This window comes from Myodes glareolus, chromosome 1 (genome assembly GCF_982192425.1).
Source record: "Myodes glareolus chromosome 1, mMyoGla1.1, whole genome shotgun sequence".
NCBI classification, from domain to species: Eukaryota; Metazoa; Chordata; class Mammalia; order Rodentia; family Cricetidae; genus Myodes; species Myodes glareolus.
The window spans coordinates 58,029,977-58,057,972 of record NC_142026.1 but is presented as its reverse complement, the minus strand read 5'-3'; the positions used below and the strand labels follow the sequence as shown (position 1 = coordinate 58,057,972).

Genomic DNA, 27,996 nt, shown 5'->3' with positions numbered 1-27,996 from the left:
GTCCTTAATGGGACCTTTACCCACATAGGCCGTGATTTTGTGACCCTCCTCCCCCAATCTTCTGAGTAGCTTGGATGACAGGCCTGAACCACAGGGCCCAGCTCTAATCCTCTTTCTCCTGTCTTCTACATCCTCTCAAAAGCCCTTTGGAGTCCTAGAGGCATTATTTCCTAGATGGGGAAACTGAGACTTGGAATCCAGCTATTTGCCCTAACTTAATAACCACACTTAAACAAGACAACCCTTCCCACAAACACACACACTTTTCAAACAGCTAGCTTCTCTTTATTGAAAGACCTGAAGCAAGCTGGGGCAGCAGAAAGAAGTTGGGAACCTTTCTCAGACTCTACTCTGATGTATAGAGTATTGGGGAAGGAGGAAAAGAAAATACAGAATGATCACCCTGGCTTGCTCCAGACTCAGGGTTCCATGCTGGGCCAAGCAAGGCCAGAGGGTGGGCTGCTTGCTCCATGCTTTCACTGCACACTTGGGCTTCAGGCCTCCAGGAGCTTCCCTAGGAAGCGGAGGTTCAGGATCTTAATCTGCTGGTCTTCTAGGTCCATTCGGATGATGCCATCCTCACCATCAATACTCAGTAGGACCCCAGTGGCCTCTCGGTCCTCACCCAGAATCACTTTCACCTGGAGGCAACAGTAAGTGTCAGGTCCCCCAGCAGCTGCCATGCCCCCCTCCCTGTACCCTCCCAAAGGCCCCACCCTACCTTGTTGTTCTTGGTGGGGGTGATGGGCTCCAGGTGCTCACTGGAAATGCTGACCACCTTCTCACTGTCTTTCAGGTACACGGAGCACATGCCTCCCTACAGAGAGAAGGATAGCCTGCTCACTGCTCTCAGTAGCCCACCCTCCAGGCACCACTAACTATGAGGGTGAGCAGGTAAGGCAACTAAGGGAACCACTAAAATGCTGCTAAATCAGGTCAAAAGAGAGCCAGGTGTTGTAGCACATACCTTAATCCCAAATCCTCAGAGATGAGCCAGAGGCAAGAGGATCTCTCTGGATTCCAAGCCAGCCTGGACTATCTTTTGTTTGTTTGTTTTATTTAATTTATTTTCTCCCAGAGACAGGGTTCCTCTGTGAAGCCAGACTGGCTTTGAACTCATAGAGATCCACCTGCCTCTGTTCCCACTCCCCCAGTGCTGGGATTAAAGGAGTGTGTCACCAATGGCTATATAATGAGACCTTGTCTCAAAAAACAAACAAGCCAGGCGGTGGTGGTGCACCATCTTTAATTAATCCCAGCACTCAGGAGGTAGAGGCAGATGTATCTCTATGAATGAGGTCAGCCTGATCTACTAGAGATAGTTCCAGGACAGGTTCCAAAGCCACAGAGAAACCCTGTCTTGAAATACCAAAAACACAAAATTAGATCAAAAGAGAGAAAATTTAAAATGATAGTGCATGCCTTTAATCCCTGCACTCAGAACACAGAGGTAGGCATACATCTGTGAGTGATTTTCTGGACAGTCAGGGTCACACAGAGAAACCCTGTCTTGAAAAACAAACATAAAAAGAGATAACTTCCAATACATTTGACTCTACATGTCCCAAACTAGTCTCTATCTCTGGAACCCTGGTCTCAGGATCAGCCCTGACTTGAACCAAGCTCCTGCTCTGAACCCTGCCATTCAGTCACCTGCCTTCCTCCTCCCTTCCCTACTGCCCTGCCATAGAGCACCCTGTCCTTCCTGACACCTGTGTCACCATCCCAATCCATCCATGCTACTCCAACATGGAGAAGCAAGTCTACATCATAGATCTGGTCCTACCACTCTGCATGGCTCCTCAGTGCCCTCTGGACAGTATTAGCTGCTCAGTCTGCTCTGTCATCTAGCCCAGCCTCACTGCTCACCTTCCCTCCCCCTGGGTATTCCTTTTTTGTTGTTTTCAAGATTGAGTTTCTCTGTGTAGTCCTGGCCTTGAACTCAGATATCCACCTGGGACTAAAGGTGTGCACCACTACTACCCAGCCCACCTGGGCATTTCTAGTCTAGCCACAACGGGCACAACGAGTACACTTCAGCTCCCTGGAGGTTATGCACATGTTTTTGCTAGGCTTACTTTTTGTTTTGGTTTTTTTGAGACAGAATTTCCTCTCTATAGGCTTGGCTGTCCTGGAATTCAATCTGTAGACCAGGCTGGCCTCAAAATCAGAGATCTGCCTGCCTCTGCCTCCCAAGTACTGGCATTAAAGGTGTGTGCCACCAAGTCCAGTTCCTGACTTACTCATATTTTCCCTTCAGGTCTCCTCCAGAAAGTCCTCCTTGATTCCCCAAAGTTGGGGTATCAGTTCCCCCTGCTCCTCAAGCCTTCTAAACTTCTCATGCCATTCTGCCCACTCTGGGCACATTATCTCTCTACCCCAACGCATGGTGAAGTCTGTGAGGACAGGGTATAGGGCTGCATTGATCCCTGGTGTTTGATCAATCCTATCAGAACATCTACTAGAGGGTTAACAAGATTTAAGCCTTTCCACAGAAAGTCGGGACCCCTGAGGAAAAGAATGCACTGAACACCCCCAGCCCCAAATACAGACTTCGTTACCCAAGCTACGGTTGACGCTCAACTTTGAGGCAACAGGTGGATAACACACATGCTCAGATAACAACTGCTTTCTGAAGGCTGAAGGACTAGCCAGACAAGACTGGATGGAAAACAGGGGTGGGTGTGTGCAAAGAGTGGGAACTCACTGAGCCACTGGCAAACTATTGAGTCCACCTTTCCAAAGCTTTAACACAAAAGTCCCTACACTCAAGTGTGCCAGGCCCCTGGATTCACATTCACCCAGCCTTCCTTCCATATCTGTCTGTCCATCGTGGCATACCAGACATTATAGTTGCAAAGTTAAAACTAAAACTATAAAATAAGTTGGTGATATAGCTCACTAGCCTAGCATGTATGAGGCCTAGGATTCCATCCATAGCACCAAAGACAAAAATAAGTAAGTACATAGTTGGGGGACCTTGCCCACCCTCTAGGATCCTACTTACCGTGACACTGCGGATGACACCCGTCTGCCCCACTACTTGTGTGTCCAGATAGGTGTCTCGCACCTTCACCTGGATATCAGTGGTCACCCAGTCACTGGAGTTCTGCTCAATGCCTGAGCCTGGCGTATGTGGGTTGTAGCCTCCAGGAGAAGGAGCTCCAGGGGTCATCGGACTGTAGCCAACAGGGCTGGGGCTGGGGCTGGCCTAAAGGAAGACAGGAATCAGTGTCTGAACAGTCACTGGGTCTGGCCATTCCAACTGAGGCCCATTGAAGTCCACAGCCTTCTGTGACATAGCATACCTGATAGGCCATGGGTGAAGGTGTAGGGTGGTAGCTGGCCGGGGAATGGGTGTTCTGATAGCCTGCTGGGCTTGGTGCCACTTGGTGGTAGCTCTGGGGACTGGGGCTGGGCTGGTAGGACCCCTGAGGAGAAGGGGCAGCGTAGGGGGAGAACTGGTCTGTGTTGTACCTGTAGACAGAAGAAAGGGGTGTTGGTACCGACAGAAAGGGTAGGAGGCAGGGCGGTGGGCAGCTGTGTGCAGGGCTTTTCAGGCTCAGCCCTGGTGGACTCACATGGCTGGTGTCCCTGGTGTCTGCGGGTTGTACTGTGGATTGACCTGGGGGGATGATGGGTCTGGGTAGCCGGGTGTTTGGGGATTCGGGGTTCCCCCATATGCCTGTGGGGATGGGGTGGGTTCGTCGTCAAAGGCATACTCGTATTCCTCCTCAGCCCTGGTGGGACAGAAGTCTGTTGAGAATGACGGTGGTAACAAATCTGACGAAGCCTGTAGACTAGCACTACACACTGGATCCTCAACCGAGGCAACTCCATTCGGACAGAAGCCCCAGACAAGGCTTTCCTGATACTAAGGCAATGCCATAGCTGAGTCGATGATGCAGAGGAACAAGGCTGCCTGCTCAAGATCACACACCTGGCGATGTCTCCAGGCACAGAGTAACTGCACGTTGAGGCTGGTGATGTGGACAGAACAGTGTATTCCCAGCCTAGAGCAGTCACACTATTCAAATACAACCACTTACACCCTGGCCAACACAGCCCATCCTAAAAAGGGCCCTCACCTGGAAGGTGTGTTCGGGTTGTTGGGGTCCCAGGCTCCACTCTGAGCAGGAGTGCGGCTACCATCATGCAAGGGCGTCTGCGAGCCATAATGTGGAGTACGACTCCCTGGATAAAGTAAAGAAGCATGCTCTTTATTCTGTCCTATCTGCTGAGCCCTCTGCTTCATCCCTAGTATTGTTGACATACTTACCATCCTGCAAAGGTGTCTGGGAGCCATACATGGGTGTCCGGGAACCAGAGCCGTACATGGGTGTCTGAGAGCCATACATGGGTGTCCGTCCATAGGTGGAGGTCATGCCACCTGGACGTTGGGAGTCGCTGTGGACACAGAACAGTGGAGTGGGTGGGATTCCTAGCATGTCCTGGTTCTCCCTAGGCCCAGCCATCAACCCCACACTGGTCTTTCCTAAGCCCAGACATACACGGTGGTGAGCCGCTGGCGATCTACAGAGATAGTCTGGCAGGTTGAGTGCAGCTCCACTCGGGCTGTGGACTCCGTGGCATCCTTCACCACACCAATGTAGCCTAGAAGGAGTTAGGCAGTCAGGTGGGTGGGCTCTCCTGCACAGGCCCTGCCTCCCCACACTCAATGGCTTACCTTTATAGGGTCCCTGGGAGATACGCACAGTCTGGCCTATGAGCTCGTTATCTCTTCGCCCTCGACCCCTGCTCATGCCACCACCTGGGCTACCAAAGCCACCATGCTGGCCTGTAGGATGGAAGAATGTTGTGAGGGCCCAGGAATTATGCCTTTCCCTCTTATGCTGTCCCCACAGCTGGAACACCCTCAAACTTCTTTCTTCCAGCTTCAGCTACCCCTAGAGGGGTAGGGTCCTCCTCCACCCACTCCCTCGCTCTAGGGCCCTCTGACTCCACTCTGGCCACAAGGTTTTCAAGCTGAACACTCAAGGCTGCCCCCATGCTAATCTCTGAACTCTGACCCCATCTCACCTTCACCACTGGGGTGCATGGGGCTGCTGATCCGGGGGCTCATAGGAGTGAAGCCACCAACAGTTAAATTGGTCACATCCCGGGGCTAGGGAGGGATAACAAGTGAACAGCCAGGCAGGAGATAGAGGTGAAAGGCCTCAAGCCCCCTCCCCACAATGACTAGGTTAGATCCTGCTTGCGACAGCCCATCAACCAGCCTTCCTTTTTCTAGGGTCAAAGTTCTCATCTCCTAGGTGAGGAAGTGCCCCCCCCCTCTATAGGCCTCTCCATCAAGAGGCCTGTCTCTCCCCTCATCAAGATATACACCTTAACCAAAATGAGTCTGACATAAAAACATAAGTCGTAGGTAAAAATCTTGTCTGCTTTTTTACTTTTATTTTTGAGATAAGGTCTTGCATAGCTCAGGCTGGCCTTGCATTTACTACGTAGCCAAAACTGACCTTAAGCTCAGCTGCCTCCTGCCTCACTTCCCAGTGCTGGTACTACTGGCCTGTGCTAGCACATCTTGCTTCAGATTTCCTTTCCAGTATCTGGTTCTGTACAACTTTCCTGCCAATCCTATCTCAAAGCCTGGGCAATGGCAGGCCCCAAGTTACATGGTGGCTCTGTAGCTCTTCACCTTGATCCCTGCTATGACACAATCAGCAGCCCCCTTGTCACTGTCTGTGCACTGTACTATCACTACAGAGAAGAGGAGCACTCAGGGAAGGAAGCCCTGACAGGGAGAGCCTGCCTTCACCTCACTGTCCTCTGCACCCTGCAGCCTCGGATCCAGGAGGGTGGAGCCTTGATCTCCTTTGCAGGTACCTCAGGGTGTTTACTACCCAACATGCAACCCATAAAGTCAATGACAAACGACAGAAGAGCAGCTCAAGATCTCAAAGAAACTTTTTGCACCGTCTGCAGGCTTGGCAGTGACACCTACTTAGTCTCCACCAGCCTGGTCTTGCTGCTCCCTGATGTTCTCACCTTTGAGCCCCCGGCCAACACCAAGTGCCGTGCCTTACAGACAAACATTCCACCATTCTCTACTAGCTTCTTGCAATGCAGGAAAGCAAAGCTGCGATAAAGATGGCGGATCTCCCCCTCTCGGCCCTAGGAAGAAGGGAGGGGTCACACGAGGGAAGGGCAAACCCCACCGCAACTCTTTTAGACTCAGCCAGAGAACAGTGCTGACACTTACTGAGTGAGGGCCATCAATGACCTTGACAATGTCCTTCACATGGATATTGTTCTGATCTGAGTCCAGGGCCACAGCGAAGCGGTTGTCCTTTTTCTGAGTCACGGCCTGGTGCCTGACGGTCACCACTTTCCCATGCATGTTCAGAACCTTTGGGGGAAAAGGAAGTAGAGGATGAAAGGGGATGAGGTGGCGTGAGGTAAGCTGTCCCTTCCTTGGGAGAGACAATCCTGAGACCCTGAGCCCTACTCAGCATCCTGACTGCACAAGGAGCAAAGTCAGAGCACCAACCAAAGTCAGGCACTAGGTCAGCCAGACATTCTAGATCATTCCAAAAGATCCTTTGGAGGGTTGGGATATCACTCAGTTCCGAGTGCTGGTTTAGCATGCATGAAGCTCTGCTGTGTTGGACTCCCAACACCATATAACTAGGCACCGTAGCAAATGTCTATAGTTTCCTACTCAGTGTGGAAGTAGGAGTTGAGGAGTTCAAGGTCATCCTCAGCTACACAGGGGAAACAAAAGGCACTTTAAAGGCTCTTTGGGAGAAGACACTACTTTCCTGACTGAGCACCAGGGGCATGAGGAGTCCACTGATTACCCACTCTGCTAAACACTTCACACACTTCTCTCTGAGAGGAACACAACCATAGTTCCTACCTTACAGTGGCCCTGAGAGGGCAAATCAAGAGGCCAGGGTCACACAGTACAGAAGCAACAGAACAGCTGACAGGTTCAGGGTCCTAGGTACTATGCTAATGCACACATAGGGTGGGGATGGGGAAGGGCAGAGGTGTAGCAACTGTAGCATGCCGTCTTTGCAAAAGCATCAAATTCTGGGTCAAATATTTAACTTCTCAGTTGATGAGGTAGATCTCCACCTAACTAGGTGTGATGCTTGAGGCAGTCAGGAAGAATGACAAGCCACCTGCCAGCATTACAGACAGGCTTCAGAGAGCCTTACCAGGTCTATAACCCAGCACAATTTGTGAGCTTGGTCACCACACTCTACCACCTCCTGGGATGTGGGATAGGGCTCTTGGGACACACCTGGAAGGTTTCGCGCTCTAGCCTCACGATGACACCCACGGTGCGGGGATCCAGCTGCACCAGCTCACCCCACTCATGCTGGCCCCCAACATCCACACCTGAGGCTGTCTCTGAGCAGAGCTGCAGGTCCCGGGGAAGCACCTTCAACTGTGGAAAAACAGTGGAAGGAGTGAGGCAGGCCCCAGGGAACTAGCTACCAGGGTCTCCTCTTGGTAGACCAATGATGCTGCCATGTTCTTCCAGGCACTTACCTCATGCATGGTGAGGTCTGAGAAGAGAATGACAAAGTTCTCCTCCACCCTCACAATGAGACCTGTGTCACCCTCAAATCGGCCAGCAATCACTTTTACATGGTCCCCCATCTTGAAGTACTTCCGAAGTTCCTGGGCTGGGAACTCAAGCATGTCCTGGAAGATTTGGCCATGGGGACAAGAGTATGTAACAGAAACTAGTCACCTGCCCTACTCACTTTTAGCAACACCTCAGTCTCAGCTGAGAGCTGGAAGTCCCACTTTAGCTTCCCCACCACCCAACCTGAGCCTATCTGAGACACTTGCATTGATCCTCCAGAGATAGCTGTCCCAGGCAGGACTTTGAGCTGGACAACGCTTTACCACAGAGAGGACCAGGTCATGAAACACATGCATATGCCTGAATCCACAGGTAGCTTGTCCTCAAATACATGGAACTCTCTTGGACCAGTATTTTGATGCCATTCCATAGCCCAAGACTCTGTATATTGGCACCAATAGCTCCTCATACACGCAGGCACACACCTCTGTGACTGACAGCAGGCATTGACCTAGGTTACTCCACAGTCAAATCCTAAACCCAATGAGACCCAGGCATGCTACTCCTCAGAAACAACCAACACAGACAATGCCATCAAGCCACAACAGACTCAAAGTTAGTCTTTCAACAATACATCAGGAGATATCCCATTAAGGGGACCTACTGTTACAAGCCAGTCAGCTACTAGAGGGGATGAGGCAGGAGGACCACAGGTTCAAGGCTGGCTTGGATAATTTAGCAAGTTCCTGACTCAAAAAATAAAAAGAGGGAGCTAGAAAGATGGCTCAGAGGTTAAGAGCAAGGTGTTCTTTCAGAGGACTCAGTTCAATTCCCAGCAAACACATGGTGGCTCACAACCATCTACAATAAGATCTGGTGCTGTCTTCTGGCCTGCAAGCATACGTGCTGGCAGAACACTGTATGCATAATAAATCTTAAAAAGAAAAAAAAAGTTAAAAAGAACCAGTGAGATGGCTCAGCCTGGGTAAGGGAGCTTTTTGCCAAGGCTGATAACCTGAGCTCTATCCCTGCCCTCCATATACACAATGATTAAATTCAATTTTTTAAAGTAAAAAAGAGGCTGGGCATGGTGGCAAATGCCTTTAATCCTATCATTTGGGAGACAGAATTAAAAGACTAGCCTTGTCTGTAGAGTGAGTTCTGGTCCAGCCAGAGCTAGAAAGCTACATAACGAGAGACCCTGTTTCAAAAAAAAAAAAAAAAAAACAAAGGGCAAAGGAGATCAGCAAGATGATTCAGTGGTAAGGGACCTTGGGCCAATTCCACCGGCATGAGTTCAATACCAAGTAAAGACCAGTGAATGAGGGAACAGACTCCGATCTCCATATATGTGCTCTGGTATATGCACACACAAAATAAGTAAATGCACAAAGAAACAAAAACAAAAATGGGCCAGGCAGTGGTGGTACACACCTTTAATCCCAGCACTAGGAGGCAGAGGCAGAAGGATCTTGTAATTTCAAGGCCAGTCTGATCTACAGTAAATTCCAGAACAGCCAGGGCTACACAATGAAACTATCTCCAAAAGCCAAAAAAGGGGGAGGGGGAATTAACACACTCAAAGAATATGACTTAGTGATAGAAACCCACCAGTGAGGGGTTGGGGGTGAGGCTACGGGGTAGGTCACTTATCTAGCATGTGAAAAGCCCTGGGCTCCGAGTGCCACACATAGGCACCAAAGAGTGGGGGCATCCCTTGGATGCATTCTTCCTCTCCACTAAGCAGCTACACATTGGTGCACATCACTATCAGGCTGTCCTTACTCATAAGCAGGACAGCCCAGGGCACAGCCTGTACCCCCAAGTCCCCTACAGACAGGCAGAATCAGGCCTGAGAAACAATGGAACACCCGTGGAATTCACCAGTCACAGAAAATAGGCCTGAATACTAAGCAGACCATTAGCACAAGGAGACACAAAAAGATCCAGACATGTCCTCCATGAAGATAGAAAGCACTGTCTGGACCTACACAACCTGCCATGACCAGACACGGCCAGCCCTGTGGTGTTACCTTGAGGTCCTCATGCTTGGGCATTATGGTAATCTTGTTGCCGTCCACACTGAGGACCTTGCCTTGCAAGTTGATGAGCTCACCCTCGCACACCTCCACATTGTCCCCAGGCTGGAAATTGTGCTCCCGCTCCTTCCCTGAGGGAACAGTGTAGGGCTGACTGGGCAGCCGTCTCCATGGCCACCCTCCTCCTTGGTCAGGCGTGAGGCCAGAACTAGATACCTGTGCCTTCAGTCACCACCTCCAGGTCGATACCCTCAGGCTGATCTTCAAACTTTTCCAGTTCTGATAGGGTGGGCTTCACACCCTCTGTAATCTAATAGCCAGGGTGAAGGGAAGGATGGACAGGGGTCAGTGTTACCAACAGCAAGAACCCCTGCCCAGGACAAACCACTGGAGAGCACGGCTCCAGAAGGAAAGAAGTTGCACCACCCCATGAGCACTGCCCACTGGGCCTTACCACAGCAGACATGGCGAAGCTCTTGAACAGGAAGCCCTTACGGCTGTAGCGGTTCCCCTCGAAGATGAGGAAGTCACCATCAGAGGCAACATCACCCCCCAAAGACCTGAGATTCAGAGGAGACAGAACTGGTAAGGAGGGGTGTAATCCTTTTCCTGGATGGAAAAGGGGCTCAGGACTCTGCAGGACACAACTCTGGTGGCTTAAATGACTTTTCACACCCCAAAGGTCAGCTTAGTGATCGACAGAGCAGGGCAGAGCGGCTGGACAATGAGTGCTGGGCACACAGCAGGTTCTCAGAAACACGAATGAATAAGCTTTACTCTTGAAGGGCAGGGGCAAGGGTCCCTGCATGTTCACAGCTGTGCAGGTGCCCCTAAGCCCTGTGATATCAGATGCTGACATTAGAAGCAGGGCCTCATTCTCTACCAGAGGGACGATGGACGCAAGATGGCTGAGAGCAAGGCTGATGACTGATCCCAATGCAGGTGGACAGGAGCCAATCCTAGGCCTTAACTCCAGACCAGACTTGTCAGGGACCCTCACCCTGCATACAGGAGTCAAGCACTTGGCTTAGGACTCAAATATGGAAAGATGGTGGCCCCTACAGAGGAATATTTTAGTGTCTGTTTCCTCTGCTATCTTTGCCACAAAGGAAGTCTGGGCAAAGGGAGCAATGTGTTCTGATGGGCACCGAGGGCCCCCTCTGTCCTCTGCTGAGCATGGCCGAGTGATGGAGTATGTGGACAATATGCCCAATGCCCTAAGTTCCATCCTAGCACCAAACCAAAATTCTGCCTGACTGCCTCACACATAGTGGGTTCCAGAGCAAGACTAGAAAAACTCCTGTCCCCGCTCTCTTTTTCCTGTCACCAGGAACCCCAATCAGTCCCAAACACATACACACAGCAATGACTATAGTTCTGGGAGGCTGGGGTAGTTCATTACTATTAGTAACATGCAACAGACTAGGATATGGCTCAGAGGCAGAGTGCTTACTTAGCATACATGGGACCTACCAATCAATCCTCAGGACCAAAAAAGAAAAGGAAAGCAATCTGCAGCAGAGGAAACTGAGGTACAAGGTAGAAAGCGCCTGCCTGAGGCTAGGCTGCCCAGCTAAGTGCTCACACAATGCACCCGAGAGGGAAAGGCCCTGAAGAGACCACCAAAGCACACTGTGCCACACAACCAACAGCCAAGCCTGGTCCTTTGGCATGCTCACCTGATCTTCTCAGCATCAAAGAGCCTCTGTGGAGGCCGCTTGAACTTCTTCCTTTTGGCAAACCAGTCTTTCTGGGGAGAACAAAGGCCATACGTGGGAGAGGTGAGGGAGGGCTGGCCACTAGCAAGAATACAGCATTCCCCCAACAGGCAGCACAGCTTGCAGTACCAAGCTCATGCGGGCTTTGATGCGGTCATAGTCGATGCGAGGGATCATCTTGAGGGAGATGGTGTTCTGGCTGGGCTCAACGTAGTCCACCTGGGAGAAAGCAGCAGGTCAGCAGGGCTCAGCTGGACAGCAATGACCCCAGCAACCTGAAGAGAAGGTACTAAAGCAGCCAGAGAAGGACATGGAAGAGATCTGCTCGCTCGCAACTCCCAAACTCTCTGTCCTGTCCAAAACTTCTTAGCACTAGAAATGAATATATACCACCCACCTGCCTTTCCCACTTGGATAAATGAAAGGTCCCACAAACACAAGACCACAGTCGAATGGCCGTTTTCTCCAAAGTGCCCCCCTTTCCCAAAGCCTCCCACTTGATTCTGCTCAGGCCACAATCAAAAGTAATTTTCTTATCTTTAAAGACAGGGTCTTAGCCGGGTGGTGGTGGCGCACACCTTTAATCCCAGCACTTGGGAGGTAGAGGTAGGCAGATCTCTGTGAGTTCGAGGCCAGCCTGGTCTACAAGAGCTAGCTCCAGGACAGCTAGGGCTGTTACACAGAGAAACCCTGTATTGAATAAAGACAGGGTCTCACATAGCCAAGAATAGCTTCAAACTTGCTGAATAGCTGAGGATGACCCTGGGCTTTTGACTCTTCTCTACACCACCTGAATCCTGGGATTATAAGCATGAACTGCCATGCCTGGTTTTATACAGAACTGAAAACTGACGTCAGAGCCTCCTACATGCTAGGCAAGCACTCCACCAACACCAACTGAGCTACAGTCCCAGTCCTTTCTTTTCCATTCCATCCACCACCCAAGTGCAAGAGATCAAAGCAGGCAGCTATCAGTTTAGAAGCCCTGGCAGCCCTTCTCAATTCCTTCATTCTTACACACTTGCAATTCCCTCAGCTATGAACTTAAAGATCCCAACCTTCCCAGCTGGGAGAAGCAGTAGAGCGTTTGCCTAGATGAATGTGGGGGATGGTGTGTGGCTCAGCTGCAGAACATTTGCCAAGAATGTGTAAGGCCCTAGGTTCTCTTGCCATTGCATAAGAATTTTTAAAAACTAGACTATATTCCACAGAAACCTCCCATCTCCCTCCAGTGACAAAGTTACGAGTCTTTAATCCCAGCACTCCAGAGGCAGAGGCAGGCAGATCTCTGTGAGTGATCTGGACTATATAGTAAGTTTCAGGCCAGCCAAGGCTACACACAGAGAAACCCTGTCTCAACAAAACAACACAAACAAAAGAACCTACAATAGACTATAAGGTCTGTCACCTCCAAACTCAGTTCTGTATCTCTTACTCCCTGCTCTAGACATCTTGACTTTATTTATCTTGCATGTGGGGGGATCCCCCCACCATGTGTGCCTGTATCATGTTGGGCCTGGTCTCCTCAGAGGCCAGAGGGCATGAGATCCCCAGGGATTGGAGTTACAGAAGGTTGTGAACCATGAATCAAACCCAGGCCCTCTAGAAGTACAACTGATATTCTTAACCACAGAGCCATCTCTCTAGGTTCAGGCATCTACCTCACATGCCTGCCTTCTGCCCCACACTCCACGTGGCTCATCATCACTCCCTTTCCTCAGTCTTTACTCAACTTGCCTTTGACTGTCCTAGCAACCGGCATCCACCTCCTGTGTGCCTAGAGCTAAACCCTCAACTTGTTTTCCTACCCTGAGGGAAGGCTGTTCTTGGCTCTTGGAAAGGGAGGTGAAAGAAAAGAGGGCAGTGTACAGAAGCCTGGCCCAAGCAGCTGCTCCATCGCCTCCCACCTGAGCAATGTCGTCTTTGTAGATGCCTCGCTTGAGGCGGACCCAGGACTTTGGCTTCAGGTTGGCCACCTCCTTCACCACCTTGAGCACATCAGTCATCTCCTTGATAGGCACCATCTGCTGGTTCCAGTAGCCAAGACGCAGGTTGCCCACACCCTCAATGGCCTGCTTCACATGGGTTTGCTTGTAGGCTTCCACGTAGATGTAGCCCTTCACGTGCTCTGGAGCAACCACTGACTTAATCTGCAGAGGCTGGAGACAAAGGTGGGAAACACAGCTAGCAACAGTCAGCACGGCGATTCTCCGCCTCCAGGTGAGCACAGAAGCACACCAAAACAGTGCCATGGACACTGGGATCTCTCTGGCCCTCCAGGTGAGCACAGAAGCATGCCACAGTGGCATGGACACTGGGATCTCTCCGGCCCTCCAGGTGAGCACAGAAGCACACCACCACAGTGCCATGGACACTGGGATGGGCACAGCAACCACAACGGAAGCTTTAAAAATGACTCAAATTTTGTTCCAAGCTGGCCTCAAATTCTTGTTCTCTGCCTCCACCTCTTTAATACTAGCATGTCTGGCAAGGGACTGATAATGTTATGGTTTAACTACACTGCAAAGCACAGTGCGACCATGAAAAAATAGTGAGGGACTAGTAGGAATGGGGAGTGGCCGCTAGTGTGCTAGCTTTCTTTTCTTTTCTTTCTTTCTTTCTTTCTTTTTTTTTTTGGTTTTTCGAGACAGGGTTTCCCCCCTGTGTAGCCTGGCTGTTCTGGAAATCACTCTGTAGACTCACAGAGATCCTCCTGTCTCTGCCTCCTGAGTGCTGGGATTCAGGGTTTGTGCTACCACGGGACCAGTTTTCATGAGCTATTCAGGAATTACACCACAGTGATGATAGTGAACATAAACATGCCGGGTTTATGCACCACAACTCCAGCTGACTGAGGCAGGAGGATTACAATAATTCAAAGCCAGCCTGAACTAAAAAGGAAGACCTTACCTATAAAAAGTTTTAATATTGATTTACTTTTGCTAGCCTGTGTGTACAAATATGTGCATGTACATAAGTATAGCCATGGAGGTCAGAGGTCAACTGTAAGTGCAGCCTACCTTATTTTTTATGATATGGTCTCTCACGTGATTTAGCTAGGCTGGCCGGCCAGAGAGCCCGAGATCCACACATCCAGCACTGGGGTTTACAAAGCACACACTATCATTCCGAGCTTTTGTTCATGGACACTAAGGCTGGAACGCAGGTCTTCATTCTTGTACACCAAGTATTTTACCAACTGAGTTATCTTCCTAACTTCTGATGGTTTTTTGAAATAGGGTTTCACAGCCCAGGCTGCTCTGAAAATTGGTAAGTAGCCAAGGATAATCCTGAATTTCTGTTCCTCCTGCCTCTACCTCCTAAATGCTGAGATTACATCACCACTATGTCTGGTTTCATGCAATGCTGAAGACCAAGTCCAGAACTTCAGACATGCTAGGCAAGTACACTACCAAACAAGTCAAATCTCTAGTCCTTTCATTTTTTGAGACAGTTTCTCATGTAGCCCAGGTTGGCCGTGAACTCCTAATCCTCCTGCTTTGGAGGAGGATTTTTTTTGTTTTGTTTTATTCTCCAAGACAGGGTTTTACAGTAGTTTTAGAGCCTATCCTGCAACTAGCTCTTGTAGACCAGGCTGGCCTCGAACTCATGGAGATCCACCTGCCTCTGCCTCCCGAGTGATGGGATTAAAGGCATGTGCCACCACCGCCCGGCCTAATCTTCTCGCTATAGTCTCCCAAGTGCTAATATTTTGGGAATGGGCTACCATAAATAAATAAAAACTTTGGTCAGGCAGTAGTAATGCATGCCTTTTAGTCCCCATCCACTTGAGAGGCAGAGGCAAGTAGATTTCTGTGAGTTTGAGGTCAGCCTGGTCTACAAAGCAAGTTCCAGGACAGCCAGGACTGTGACACAGAAACCCTGTCTCAAAAAAAACCAAAACCAAAAACAGTAAACAAAATAAAACAAAAGTTATGATTATTTCTGTGTACACAGGTATCTGTGTATGTGTCTAAAGAGGTCTGAGAAGTATCAGATCTCCCGAGTTACAGTTGTGTGATTGTGAGCTGCCTGATGTGGAGACTAGGAATCAAATTCTAGTCCTCTGCAAGAACAATGTACATCCTTAACTACTGAGCCATCTCCCTAGCCCTGGCAAAAGGCTTTAATTTACACACATACACACACAGAGCACTAGAAAGATGGTTCACTCATTAAGAGCATTTGCTTCACAAGCACGAGGGCCTGAATTTGGATCCCTAGCAACATGTAAAATGTCAAGGGGTGGAGGTGGGCTGGAGAGCTGGCTCAGCAGTTAAGAGCACTGAATGCTCTTGCAGAGGACCTAGGTTCAGTTCTCAGTGACTCACAACCTCCTATACATCTAAATCTGATCTTTGTGAGCACTGTACCCACATGGGGCATACATAGACAAACAGATGCACACACATGCATATAAATTTAAAAAATAAATAACATTTAGAACAAAAGTCAGGGGGTAGGGAGATATGGAATGAGACTGGAAGAGCTCTGGGGTTTGCCAGCCAGCCAACAAAATAAAAAAGGAACTGCAGGTTTAGGGAGACCCTATCTCAAGAGAATAAGGCAGTGACCAATAGGAAGGTATGTGATATTCTCTCTGGCTTCGTCACGAATGCACGTGTGTGCACCCATGCAACAGGTGAACACACAGACATGACAATACTGCACACGCATATACACACACCCCAAAACAAACCAAGAGCTGGAGAATGGCTCAGTCATTAAAAGCTAACGTTCACAACCAAAAGGGCAAGAGTTCAGTTACCATCACCCACTGCTGACTTTCCAGCTAAAAACAAACACCACCAACAAAGACAAAGGCCCAAGGAGACAAAGCATCCCTGAATCCAGCCAGCGGTCTTATTCTCTGTTCTAGCTCATCTGCTCACTCGCTCACTCACTGCTCTGCTTACCCAAGGGTACTAAGTGTCCTGGCTTAGCCCTGCTCCTACTTGGCAATTTGCCCAATTCCTTTACTTACTGTGTCTGTGAACTGGTAAGCGATGAATTTGCGCATCAGGGAAATTGCTGTGGCTCGTTCCTCCCCAATCTGGAAAGAGAGGTGGATTTGGAGACCTGAAGAGGAAGAGAGCAGGACACAAGAAAACTGGCAGAAAAAAGAAGAGGCAGGGGCAGGTAGAGGGCAGGAAGGTGAAGCAGGAGAGAGATGGGCTGTGAGGAAAAGACACTAAGGGGGATGAGAGTAGAAGAGGGAAGAAGGGGGCAAAAAGTGGGGTAGAGAGAGACAGACAGGAAAAGGGGCATAGAGAAGCAGCTACAGAGGGACCAAGAGACTCGCTGTCCAAGAAGATTCAGAGAAAATAAATGGTCCTCCCTTACAGCAGCCCAAGGCCAGAACACAAGGCCAGAACACACACCTTACACTTGACAGTCCACAGGTTGGGGTCCCTACACAGCACAGGATAATAAAGATAAGGTTACCAAGTGTCTCCTCAGTAAGACACGATCCACACCATCTTCCCCTCCAGCCCAGGGCCCCGCTCTCATCGACCACACACAGGGGTCTTCTTTCCCCCACCCTTATGTATGTCTGGATCCCATATGGGATTCCCACCATGGGCCTTCTACCCCTTCTCCCACTCTCTTACTTGACTCCCGGGAGCAGCTGCTGCTGGGTGATGTCATCTGAGAGTTCATCAGACCCTCCATACACCCTAGAGAGAGAACAGTGTTGGGAAGGAATGGTGTCACCCACCAGACCGCATCAGCTTTCTACCCAGGGCTGCCTGCGCCCACCAGGCACTTACGTCTCTCCCACAGATGATTTTGCATATTTCTTCATATAATACTCGCCCAGTTCTTCTTCTCTCTGGTCCCTGAGGTATGAGGGGGAAAGCAGACACGAAAGAAAGTGGAAGACGGGAGGGCAGGCTGACCTGCTCCCCTCATCTGTCCGAGGAAGCTGGGCCCCACCCAGGTCTCCTCACTTGCTCACCTCCAGAGATTCTGCAGACGACGAGCCCCAGAGCGGTCTTCATCCAGGACAACATTATCAATGTTGGAGGCTGGAAACAGAGGTGCAGGGAAAGTCAGGCGGGAAATGGGCTTGGGAAGTTCAGGGGCCAGACCTGGCCCTGGGATACCCCCACCATGGTCCCCCATCTTCTGTCCTACTCAACTCCTGCTTCTCATCACATGCGCTCAGGGGTGGGTCCAGGTGCTGGGGAGCATCTGTCAGTTCTCCCCCTCACAATCACCATCTAAGCACGGCCTGGGCTCCCCGACCTCATACCCATGCCTGTACTAACTACATCTTAGTCTACTGACACAGACACGTATAATCTTCCTAGGGTCAGACACCCAAGACTGCCTATCCTTGCACCCATGTGAATCACAGCCCCAAGGTCACATAGGATATGGGAGAAGAGCCACAAACCACACTTGCCCAGTTCTTACCTTCAATCTCTTCTACTTGGAGGAAGAGGAGAAGGTGGTGGTGGTGGTGGTGGTAGTGGTGGTGGTGGTGGTGGTGGTGGTGTGCAGGGTAGACAAAGTATGAGCCAAATTATAGCAGCAAAATCAACCAATGGGGTGGGGCGGAGGGAGGGACACAGGAAGGTCGAAAACCAAAAGTAAAGGCCAGGCACCAGGTGGGTGGGGAGAAGCCGAAATGTATGAGGCGCACAGAACGGAAAATAACAGGGAAGGGGCACTGGCCCAGCAAGTGGGGGGTATTGTGGGACAGAGTCCACCCACCCTACAACCCACAAAAGGGATACCCAGAATACTCTCCCCACACCACCACCCACCCAATAGACCCCCCCCCCACTCATGGGCCTAAAAGGAAAAGGGTTTGGGGAGCCGTCTCTCTGGCAAGGACAGAAAGAAGCAAGGTGAAGAGACTGAGGGTTGGGGTGGTTGCAGGGCATGGGGTGTGGGGAAGGGCTTAGAAGACACCCTCCCAGGCACAACCCACACCCAACGTGGTCTTGCAGGCAGGTCCCACACACACCTTTCTCCAGGATGTCTTCCGCTCCATCTTCCCACTGGTCCTCATCCTCATACTCATCATCTACATCTGAAATGGAAAAGCCAGGTGGTCAGCAGGATAGAAGGTGACCTCAGGTTGGGCGGTGGCAGTGCACGCCTTTAATCCCAGCACTCGGGAAGCAGAGGCAGGAGGATCTCTGTGAGCAGAACAGCTCCAAGAGATTGAAACATCACTCTGGGAGACAGGCTCAGAAATCAACAGACCTGGACAGAGGCTCAGAAAGGAACGTACAAGAGGTCATACCACAAACCAGTACAGCGGGGTGGTACGACATGGATCCACCTATTTCTAAAGGCCATTTCCTCCACTCCACACCAACCACACATATTCCTTCTAAGCAATTACGACCAGAGCTGGCATGGAATGCTGTAACCCCAGCATTCTGAGTCCGGCCCCATGGTATAGGTCAGTCACCCCAACTACATGAGAGGCTAAGCAGAAAAACCAACTTAGGCTACACTATCAGTTCAAGGCCAGCCTGAGCAATTTAGCAAGATTCTGTCTCAGTTAAAAAGTAAAAAGAGGGCTGAGAGTATGGCTCAGTGGATATAGCACTTACCTAGAACCTACCAGTGAGGGTCTAGGGGTGTGGCTCAGCAAAGGGTAATGATTTGCAAGAGTCAATCCCCATCCATCACATGCATGTAAACAAATACAAACCAGAGCCAGACTATCTCATGTCTTGTGTACTCTTCAAGCTTGCTCAACGTTTCCAGGCCCTAGGACATACCAGCCTCATCCAAAATGAAGCCCCCATGGCGGGGTTTCTTCGGGGGTCGGTCATCATCTTCCTCCTCCTCTTCCTCATCGTATTCCTCTTCTTCCTCTTCCTCTTCTTCCTCAGGCTCCTCCTCCTTTTCACTGCCTGCTGCACTCCGTCGTTCATCCTCTGCCTGTAGGGGTCAAGCAGAGTTGGAGCACCAGACCCAGAAACCCTTATGTCAATGTCACAGACACATGTCCAAACTGCCCTCACAGTCCCAATCTGATCAGGCCTCTAGTTACTGTCCTAACTCGAGTGACAGGTCAGCCATGTCCCTGCCACCCAACCAATCCCTGAGAGCCAATCCTTTCACTAGATCCCTTGTCCCGAGGGCCATTAAGTGGTAATTTCTTGTGACTTGGTCCTCAGCCCTCATCTTCATGCTTCCTGTAGCATCCTGTTCCTGACTCCTGGATCTGTTTCAGGTGCTTAATATTCACCAACGGCTATCTCCAGTGCTTGCCTTGCACTTCCTCTATCACTAACCTAAAGGTCAACGTGCTACTTCTGGTAATACAGACTACCTTGGAACTCACTGTGCAGTCTAAGCTAGTCTTGAACTTGTGGCATCCTCCTGGCTCTGTTTCCCAAGCAGTGTACTATAGGTATAAACCACACCTGGCTTCCACTCACTTCTTAAAAGCAGCTCTAGATGGACCTAGTACTCTGTCTAGGGCCATGATTCTCCTTCCTCTCACACCTCTCACTGGGCCTTGCATTACCTCAGCTCCCATATCTGCTGCTGATGCCCTCAATGCCTCTACTTCTCCACTTTTTCACAGAACAGAAAACAGAAACAGAGCCCAACACCCATAAGCAGCAGCCTCTGGGTTGCCTCCCTAATATTCTCTGGATGTGCTAGGCTAACTGTAGCCATGTCCCATTGTGACCACAGTGCTGCCCCCAGAGCTATGCTGGCTCCAGCTCCCTGAAGATACCAGATTCTGACCCTTTCTGCCTATGAATGTCACTGCTCCAATCCTTCACATCCCAAGTCTAGGCCACCATGCTGCCCTTCAACATTGGATCCTTGCCTTGGCTTCCTCTGGAGCGTGTTGCCGCCCCTCCTGCCCCCCCCCCCCACGTTTCTAATGCCTGTTCTATAAACAGATTTTTCTTTGGGCCACCAGCTCACAAATAACCACAAAGAGATTTATTACGAAAGCTCAGTCTTAGCTTAGGGTTGTCCCACTAGCTCTTCTAACTTAATTAACCCATTCTGTACGTCTGACTTGTTCCACATCTCTCTTGCACCTAGCTTTATCTCCTCTTCCTTTCTTGCCTTGGAAATCCCATCTATACTTCCTGCCTAGCTATTGGCCATTCGGCTTTTTAATCACACCAATCAGCACATACATCACAGTATACAACTATCTCACAACACTGTTCCTGTAACAGTCACAGATCCACACAAACTCTACTGCCCAAGTATCAATCTTTAACTCACCACCTCAAGGTTTCCTCCATTTCCACATTGCTACAACCTATTTATCCAGTATTTTTGTATGTTTTTATTTTAATCTGCTTATTAGTGTGTGTGTGTGTGTGTGTGTGTGTGTGTGTGTGCGCGCGCACGCTATCCTCATGCTTGTGTGAGTAACTGCCAGATATTTACAGGTGCCTTCAGAAGGTGTAAGATCCACTGAAGCCAGTTACTGGTAGCTATGAACTACCTGACCAGGAACTACCTGACCAGGATGCTGAGAACCAAACCCAGGTCCTCTGGATGAGCAAATGCTCTTAACCACCGAGCCATCTCTCCAGCCTAGTTTTTTCTTTAAATTTACTTAATTATTTCTAAATAGCTTAAAGAGACAATAAGTTGGGCTGGAGAGGTGGCTCAGAGGTTAAGAGCACTGGCAGACCTTCCAGAGGTCCTGAGTTCAATTCCCAGCAACCACATGGTGGCTCATAACCATCTGTAATGAGATTTGTTACTCTCTTCTGTCTGTAGATATACATACAGGCAGAACACCTCATACATAATAAATAAATCTTAAAAGAGACAAGTAAATTAAAAACAAATATGTATATAGACATACATATAAACACTATACACACACACATACATGCTGGGCATGGTGGGGCATGTATTTAATCCTTGCTCTTAGGAAGCAGAAGCAAGTTGATCTCTGTGAGTTCAAGGCCAGTCTGGTCTACATACTAAATTCCAGGCCAGTCAGGGCTATATAGTGAGACTCTACAAGATACTGCTGCAGTCTACTGAGTCTTCCCTTGCAATATCCAGGCTCCACAATCCTAAAGAGAAATACGATGGTTAAAACACTGAGGCACCAGGCTGGAGAGATGGCTCAGGGGTTAAGAGCACTGGCTGTTCTTCCAAAGGTCATGAGTTCAATTTCCAGCGACGGTGGCTCACAACCATCTATAATGATAATGAGATCTGGTGCCCTCTTCTGGCATGTAGGTATATATGCAGAGCACCCGTATATAAAAGAAAGAGAAAGAACTTAAAATGGAAATAAAATTAGAAGAAAAGAAAAAGACACTGATGCACTAAAAGGACACTCCATGTTCCAATAAGGCACAGAGCTGCAAAGCTGCAAGAGAAGTAACACAAGCCCCTGAATTACCTAAGTGCTGGGAAACCAGCAACTAATCCTGAACTTGAATGTAGGCCACAGTGGGGCATCCTTGACTGCTGAGTGTTCAGTCATAAAGACATCTACATCAACCCCCACAAGGTTCAGGGAGTACAAGGAGAGAGGAGGCAGAAAGAATGTAAGAGCCAGAGGATGGATACTCCAGGAGTATCAGGAAAGGCTGTCTCTTAGCTATGATGTGGCCACTGCCTTCATGAACTCAGAGCACAAGTTCAAGTCAGCCAACAATTTCATCAACAGTGGGGGAAGGACTCATGAGGTTAGATGAGGAGCTACTGGCAATTAACGGGGGCTGGGGGAGTAGAAGTCATTTTTCTTGAGGGTGACACTGTTAGAAGATTGTGTATGTAATGAAGACAGCACTAATTGAATTCAGTTTTTTTAAAGATTTATTTATTATGTATACAATGGTCTGCCCGCATGTATCCCTGTAGGCAGAAGTTGGCACCAGATCTTATTACCAGTGGCTGTGAGCCACATATGGATGCTGGGAATTGAACTCAGGACCTCTGGAAGAGCAGTCAATGCTCTTAACCACTGAGCCATCTCTCCAGCCCAATTCAGTGGATTTAAAAAAAATAACAAATACAAAGTTGGGGGCACATTGGAGGGGCAGAAGTGGAGAAAGGGGAGGTTGGGAATAGACATAATCAAGATCCATTACATCCAGGCAGTGGTGGTCCACGCCTTTAATTCCAGCAGAGATAGGAGATCCATTATTAATGGTCAAGAGAAGCCGAGCATGCCTTAAGAGTCCAACATTGGGGAGGCAGAGGTAGCGTTCTGAGTTTCAGGTCAATCAGGGCTACAAAATGAAACCCTGTCTCAAGAAAAGGGGTTAAAAAGATACAATGTATATATATGTGACCCTGCCAAAGAATAAAGAAACATTGTGTGTTAAATAGAAAAGTAACTAATAATATGCTGGAGAAATAGCTCAGAGTATAAGAGCAATGGTTGTTCTTCCATAGGTCCTGAGTTCAATTCCCAGCAACCACATGGAGGCTCACAACCATCTGTAATAAGATGGCTTCCTCTTCTGGCCTGCAGGCATACATAAGGTAAAACACTATATACATAATAAATAAATAAAATCTTTTAAAAAAGATTTGCCAAGACTCCAAAGCTACACAGAGAAGCCCTGTCTTGGAATAAATAAATAAATAAATGCTAAGAATTAATAAAATACTTTACTTTTAAACCCTATTCTAGTCAGGCACGGTAGGTAGTGCATGGTTTTGATCCCAGCACTCAGGAGGCAGAAGCAGGCGGATCTTTGTGAGTTTCAAGAAGCAACCCTGTTTTTATTATTTATCTATTTATTCATTTGTTTATTTGTTTATTTGTTTATTTATTTATTTGTTTGTTTGTTGAGACAAGGTTTCTCAGTAGCTTTGGTGCCTGTCCTGGAACTAGCTCTTATAGACTAGGCTGGCCTCGAACTCACAGAGATCTGCCTGCCTCTCCCTTCTGAGTGTTGGGATTAAAGGTGTGCACCACCACCGCCCTATGAAACCCTGTCTTGAAAGAACCAAAAAACCAATATATATATAGATATAGATATATATAGATATAGAAAGACTAAGAGAGATGTGTTCCATCAAGTCTACAAAGTGAGTTCCAGGACAGTCAGTGCTACACAGAGAAACCCTGTCTTGAAGAACAAACAAAACAAAACAGAAGACTAACCAGGTCCTCCTACCTGGAAAGTATGGAGGTGGAGGCAGAAAGATCCAGAGTTGAAGGAGTCTCTCTGGCTGAACAGAAAATTTGAGTCAGCCTGGGCTATATGAGACCCTGCTTTGAAAACTGAGAAAAGGGTTAGAGAAGGCTCAGCGATTAGGAGGACTAGGGTTCAATTCCCAGCACCCACATAGTGGTTTGTGCTATCTGGGGGATCCAATGCCTTCTTCTGATCTCTGCTGACACACTCATGGCGCACAAATATACAGACAGGCAAAACCACTCATACACAAAAAATAAAAATAAATCTTAAAAAAATAAAATTAAAAAAAAAATTTCACTGACCCAGGTGTGGTGGTGCCCACCTTTAGTCCCAGCACTCAGGAAGCAGATGGATCTCTGTAAGTTCATTGCCAATTGGCCAGGCCTACATAGCCAGTTCTAAGGCAGCCAGAAATATAGACTGAGAAGAAAGCAATTTCCTTAATATTGATACTGACTAGGCCATAATAACTTACACTACTGCAGTTTTTTACACATGTGTTTTGCATGTGTGCTCATGTATGGTGCAACCTTCATGAGTCAGTTCTGTTTCACCACGTGGATCCTAGGACTCAAACACAGGTCCTTGAACTTGGCAGTAAGAACTACCTCATCAGTCCAATATCTCACATTTTATTCGTTTGGTTTTTTGCTTTGTTTTGTTTTTCAAGACAAAGTTTCTCTGTGGAATAGCTCTGACTATCTTGGAACTTGCTCTGTAGACCAGGTTGCCCTCGAACTCACAGCAATCCACCTGCCTCTACCTCCCAAGTGGCAGTATTAAAGGTGTGTGCCACCACTGCCCGGCTTACATCTCACATTTTAAAAAGCTAAGTTTTGCCAGGCGGTGGTGGCACACGCCTTTAATTCTGGCACTTGGGAGGCAGAGGCAGTGGATCTCTGAGTTCCAGGCCAGCCTGATCTACAAAATGAATTCCAGGACAGATAGGACTGTTACATAGAGAACTCTGTCTCAAAGGGGGAAAAAAAGCCAAGCTTTACAGGTCTGTTTCAAGCCATCTTTCACTGTGTCCTCTTCTGGAGCCTTCCTTCCTGAGGCAAGGGCTCCCGCATATGGCTGTGTTCCCTGGGGGCTGGACCAGTCTTTGATTTGTGTTCTGTTTTGTTTTCAGGAACAATCTGAAATTGTAAGCATAGACTGGAATGGCTAATTCTTAGGTGGGCTCATAAGAGAGGCCCATACAGTGAAACACTCAGACACCAAAGAATGCAGGAGCCTGGTGGGTAGCACTGCACAGCGACAGTTCTGAGTCTATCACACTCTTACACTGCAGTCAGCACCCCTGCAGTGACCGTATGTACTGTGTGTCTATAAAACCATCTCTGCTGCAGACTTAGGTCAGGAAAGGAGGCCATGAGCCACCACCCAAACCAGGAGCCTTGCTGAATGAATGCAGGGGATGAGAATGCTAAGTCCGTTGATTTCCTTCACAGCAAGCAGCATGATGTTTGCCCGACAACCTACCTATTTACAGAACACAGGACAACATCTGGCCCAGGCCCCAGCACCTAGGGCAGGCCTCACACCTCCTGCTCGGTGTCAACAGCCAGCCAGCAGATGACTCATGAGTCTGACAGATGCCCAGTGACAAACCTCTGCAAGGAAGGAGCCATGGACCCTGGTCTCATTACCACCAGGCTACAAGTGCCAGCAGTGACCTAAAGCCATGAGTCACTACAAAGGCTAGTCCCGTCTACCCCACCACCACCTGCCCTACATCACCATGGATGGATGCCTGCCTGGGAGAAGAGGACCACCCCCAAAGGCACACAGACTAGCAATTAAATATCTACAGAGGACAAGCAGACCATGTAAGAAACCCATAGTCCTAAACCCTTCAGGACACAAATCCATAACATCTTTGCTTTTCCAAACTCTGTCATGAAGTAAAGGCAACCAATGCATCCCAGTACTCAAGAGAACCCAAGTATGCACAGAGCAGGCCAGAGAGAAACACTGCTCAGTAGCAGAGCACCTGCTGAGCATGCTGAGGTCAGGGGTCAATCCCCTCTCCTGGAACAGAAGGAGATGGCCACTTATGAGCAGAGATGCTGTAAAGACCGTCCCAAGCTGTCAATCCCTTCTGTTTCCCACTAAAGCAGGGGACAGGAACATAGCTTCAGGTTACTGTGTGGCGGCTAAAGTCTTATGATGGTAATGACACTAGAGCCCCTAGCTCCTTCCTCACAGAAGTTTAATAGTGTGTACGGTGAAATCTTTGAAAGCACTGATGACTCACTTTAAGAAATTAATTTAGAAGCCGGGCGGTGGTGGCGCACGCCTTTAATCCCAGCACTCGGGAGGCAGAGGCAGGTGAATCCCTGTGAGTTCGAGGCCAGCCTGGTCTACAAGAGCTAGTTCCAGGACAGGCACCAAAAACTGCAGAGAAACCCTGTCTCGAAAAATCAAAAAAAAAAAAAAAAAAAAAATTAATTTAGGGCCTAGCCCAAGAACTCTGTTTCTTGGGAACACACACACACAGCTAAATTTAAGGGAAGTGTACACTTCAGTGGTAGAGCTCATAGTATGTACAAAGCCCCACATTCTATCCCCAACACCATTATGACATGAATTCATTCACACATTTCATAAGTATCTTACACAGGAATTTAATACAGTATTTCTAGTGCGCCAAGGTTTTGACTTTGACCTGTCACATTAAGTCAAGTGTGGAAATTTCCATTTGCGGCACATAGGAGCTCAAAAAGTTCCAGACTTTGTATCTTCTAGCTATTAGCTACATTTATTCACATTGGCAAATATGTGTTCGCTCATCAGCAGTTTATTTATACTTTAAAATCTGTTAACAGGAGCCCAAGGACCAAGAATTATGCCTGGCACACAGTAGGCAATACAAACACACTTCTGGGAGAACTGGGCACACCTAAAAATAAAAACATAAAAAATACTAATAGTCAAAACTGTAACTCAACGACAGAATGTCTACCTAACATGACTAAAACCCTGGACTCGATCCTAGCACCGCAAATAATAATAATAAGCAAAATGAAACAAATCAGACACATGATGCTAAAAAGCCAATGGAGTCTGAACACATCACCTACTGTCTCAGTGACCCTGGCGCACCCCCGCCTTCCAGAGCCTGTCCCTCTGCTCCACTCTGAGTTGCCTGCTCGCCCGTCTCTCCCGACGATCTGAAAACCCCCAGGCGTGCCGAGTCCTGGGCTCTCGCGGGAGCCTCACTGCCCTGTCCCCGTCCCCAGGCGCAACGTCTCCCCTAGAATCCAAATCACTGACCTCGGCCTCCTCCGCCTCGCTGCTGCGCTCGCTGTCCTCCTCCTCGGAGAAGTTGCTGTCTTCGCTGTCCGACATCTTCCGTAACTGCAGAGGAAGAACAGCGGCCTCAGCGCATCCAAGAAGCCGGAGCTCCACCCCGAGCCTCAGTTTCCCTGTAAGTTCCACTGGAGAAGAAAATGCCCCGGCACACTTCCTGCAGCCCGGTTCTGGCGATCGCGACCCCGAGCTCTGCCCACGCCAGCTAACACATGCGCCTCCGGCTCCGGCCGGGTCGCTAGCCGGCCCCGGCAGCCTCCAAGGCCTACACTTCGGCAAACCCACTTACCGACCACTTTACACCTGAAGCTTCCGCGCCAGCTGCGGCTCACACAACGCCTAGCTGGGCTGACGTGCTCTCGCGCGAGAGCTGGCGCGTTAGCTTCGTCTAACGCGAGATTCCTCGGGACTTGCCCCGAGGAAGGCCTTGGGGGGCCGCCATCTTGGAAGTGGCTAAAGTAGCTTAAGCGGATTTTGAGAGCCGCCATATTAAGAAGGTAAAAAAAAGGCCGGGCGGTGGTGGCGCACGCCTTTAATCCCAGCACTCGGCTGGTGAGTTCAAGGCCAGCCTGGTCTACAAGAACTTGTTCCAGGATGGCCAGAGCTACACAGCGAAATCCTGTCTCGAAAAACTTAAAAAAGGCTAAAAAAATTGCCTGTTTAGTGCAGCATGGATTTTTTTGTTTGTTTGTTTGTTTTTGAGACAGGGTTTCTCTGTAGCTTTGGAGCCTGTCCTGGCGCTAGCTCTTGTAGACCAGGCTGGCCTCGAACTCACAGAGATCCACCTGCCTCTGTCTCCCGAGTGCTGGTGAAAGGTCTGAAGACAAGAATAAAAATATAGAAATAGAAATATAGACACTAAAGATTAGAAGGTAGAAGTTTAGGATGTAGGAAGAAGGACACATAAAGCTGTAAACCTAAGTAAACTATCAACAACTTTCTCAGCAGATCACAGATCAATCTTCACAGGGATTACTTTCTCGGATGCCTGGGAAATCTCCATCAAGTTAGCTATTTACAACTGACTTTTTAATTACAAGGCCAGAGCATCTCCCTGTAAACTGAGGGTAGTGTCTTGACTGTCCTTAACAAACAGTAGGTGTAAACTGAGTTTAACCTTTAGGAGACAGAGATATGTGACCTCTGGGTCAGACACTGTCTCTGTTATGGGAAACTGGCACCACCAGAGGAGAGGCATGACCTCAGTTTACACCCGGAGGTACCAGGAGACAGTG

General features: G+C 48.9%; 1 protein-coding gene across 2 annotated transcripts; it reads right to left on the bottom strand.

The window, feature by feature from the left end:
* Positions 1–263: 263 nt before the first annotated feature.
* On the bottom strand, positions 264–27,206 carry Supt5h (SPT5 homolog, DSIF elongation factor subunit). 2 transcript variants are annotated; one of them, XM_048440152.3, is made up of 30 exons: positions 27,051–27,206; positions 26,726–26,809; positions 19,064–19,226; positions 18,295–18,360; positions 17,739–17,750; positions 17,278–17,347; positions 17,090–17,158; positions 16,931–16,996; positions 16,700–16,730; positions 16,303–16,371; positions 13,226–13,477; positions 11,448–11,537; positions 11,280–11,350; positions 10,055–10,160; positions 9,817–9,910; positions 9,595–9,731; positions 7,522–7,677; positions 7,271–7,417; positions 6,224–6,370; positions 6,010–6,135; positions 5,041–5,125; positions 4,688–4,798; positions 4,512–4,614; positions 4,280–4,407; positions 4,089–4,194; positions 3,582–3,740; positions 3,309–3,477; positions 3,008–3,211; positions 722–817; positions 264–641 (listed from the first exon to the last, which is right to left on the bottom strand). In XM_048440152.3, exons 2-30 carry the CDS (start codon positions 26,798–26,800, stop codon positions 495–497), a joined length of 3,255 nt encoding a protein of 1,084 aa, XP_048296109.1. In that variant the 5' UTR covers positions 26,801–26,809; positions 27,051–27,206; the 3' UTR covers positions 264–494. The 2 variants fall into 2 exon arrangements, with proteins under 2 accessions (XP_048296109.1, XP_085550961.1); XM_085694835.2 differs by lacking the exon at positions 17,739–17,750.
* Positions 27,207–27,996: the final 790 nt, after the last annotated feature.

Coding starts and splice junctions, on each gene's coding strand:
- Supt5h (XM_048440152.3), bottom strand. CDS start 26,800: ATGTCGGACAGCGAAGACAGCAACTTCTCCGAGGAGGAGGACAGCGAG. Junction 16,997..17,089: donor AAATCATCTGTGGGAGAGAC/GTAAGTGCCTGG, acceptor TTCTCTCTCTAG/GGTGTATGGAGGGTCTGATG. Junction 16,731..16,930: donor CAGCTGCTCCCGGGAGTCAA/GTAAGAGAGTGG, acceptor TGTGCTGTGTAG/GGACCCCAACCTGTGGACTG.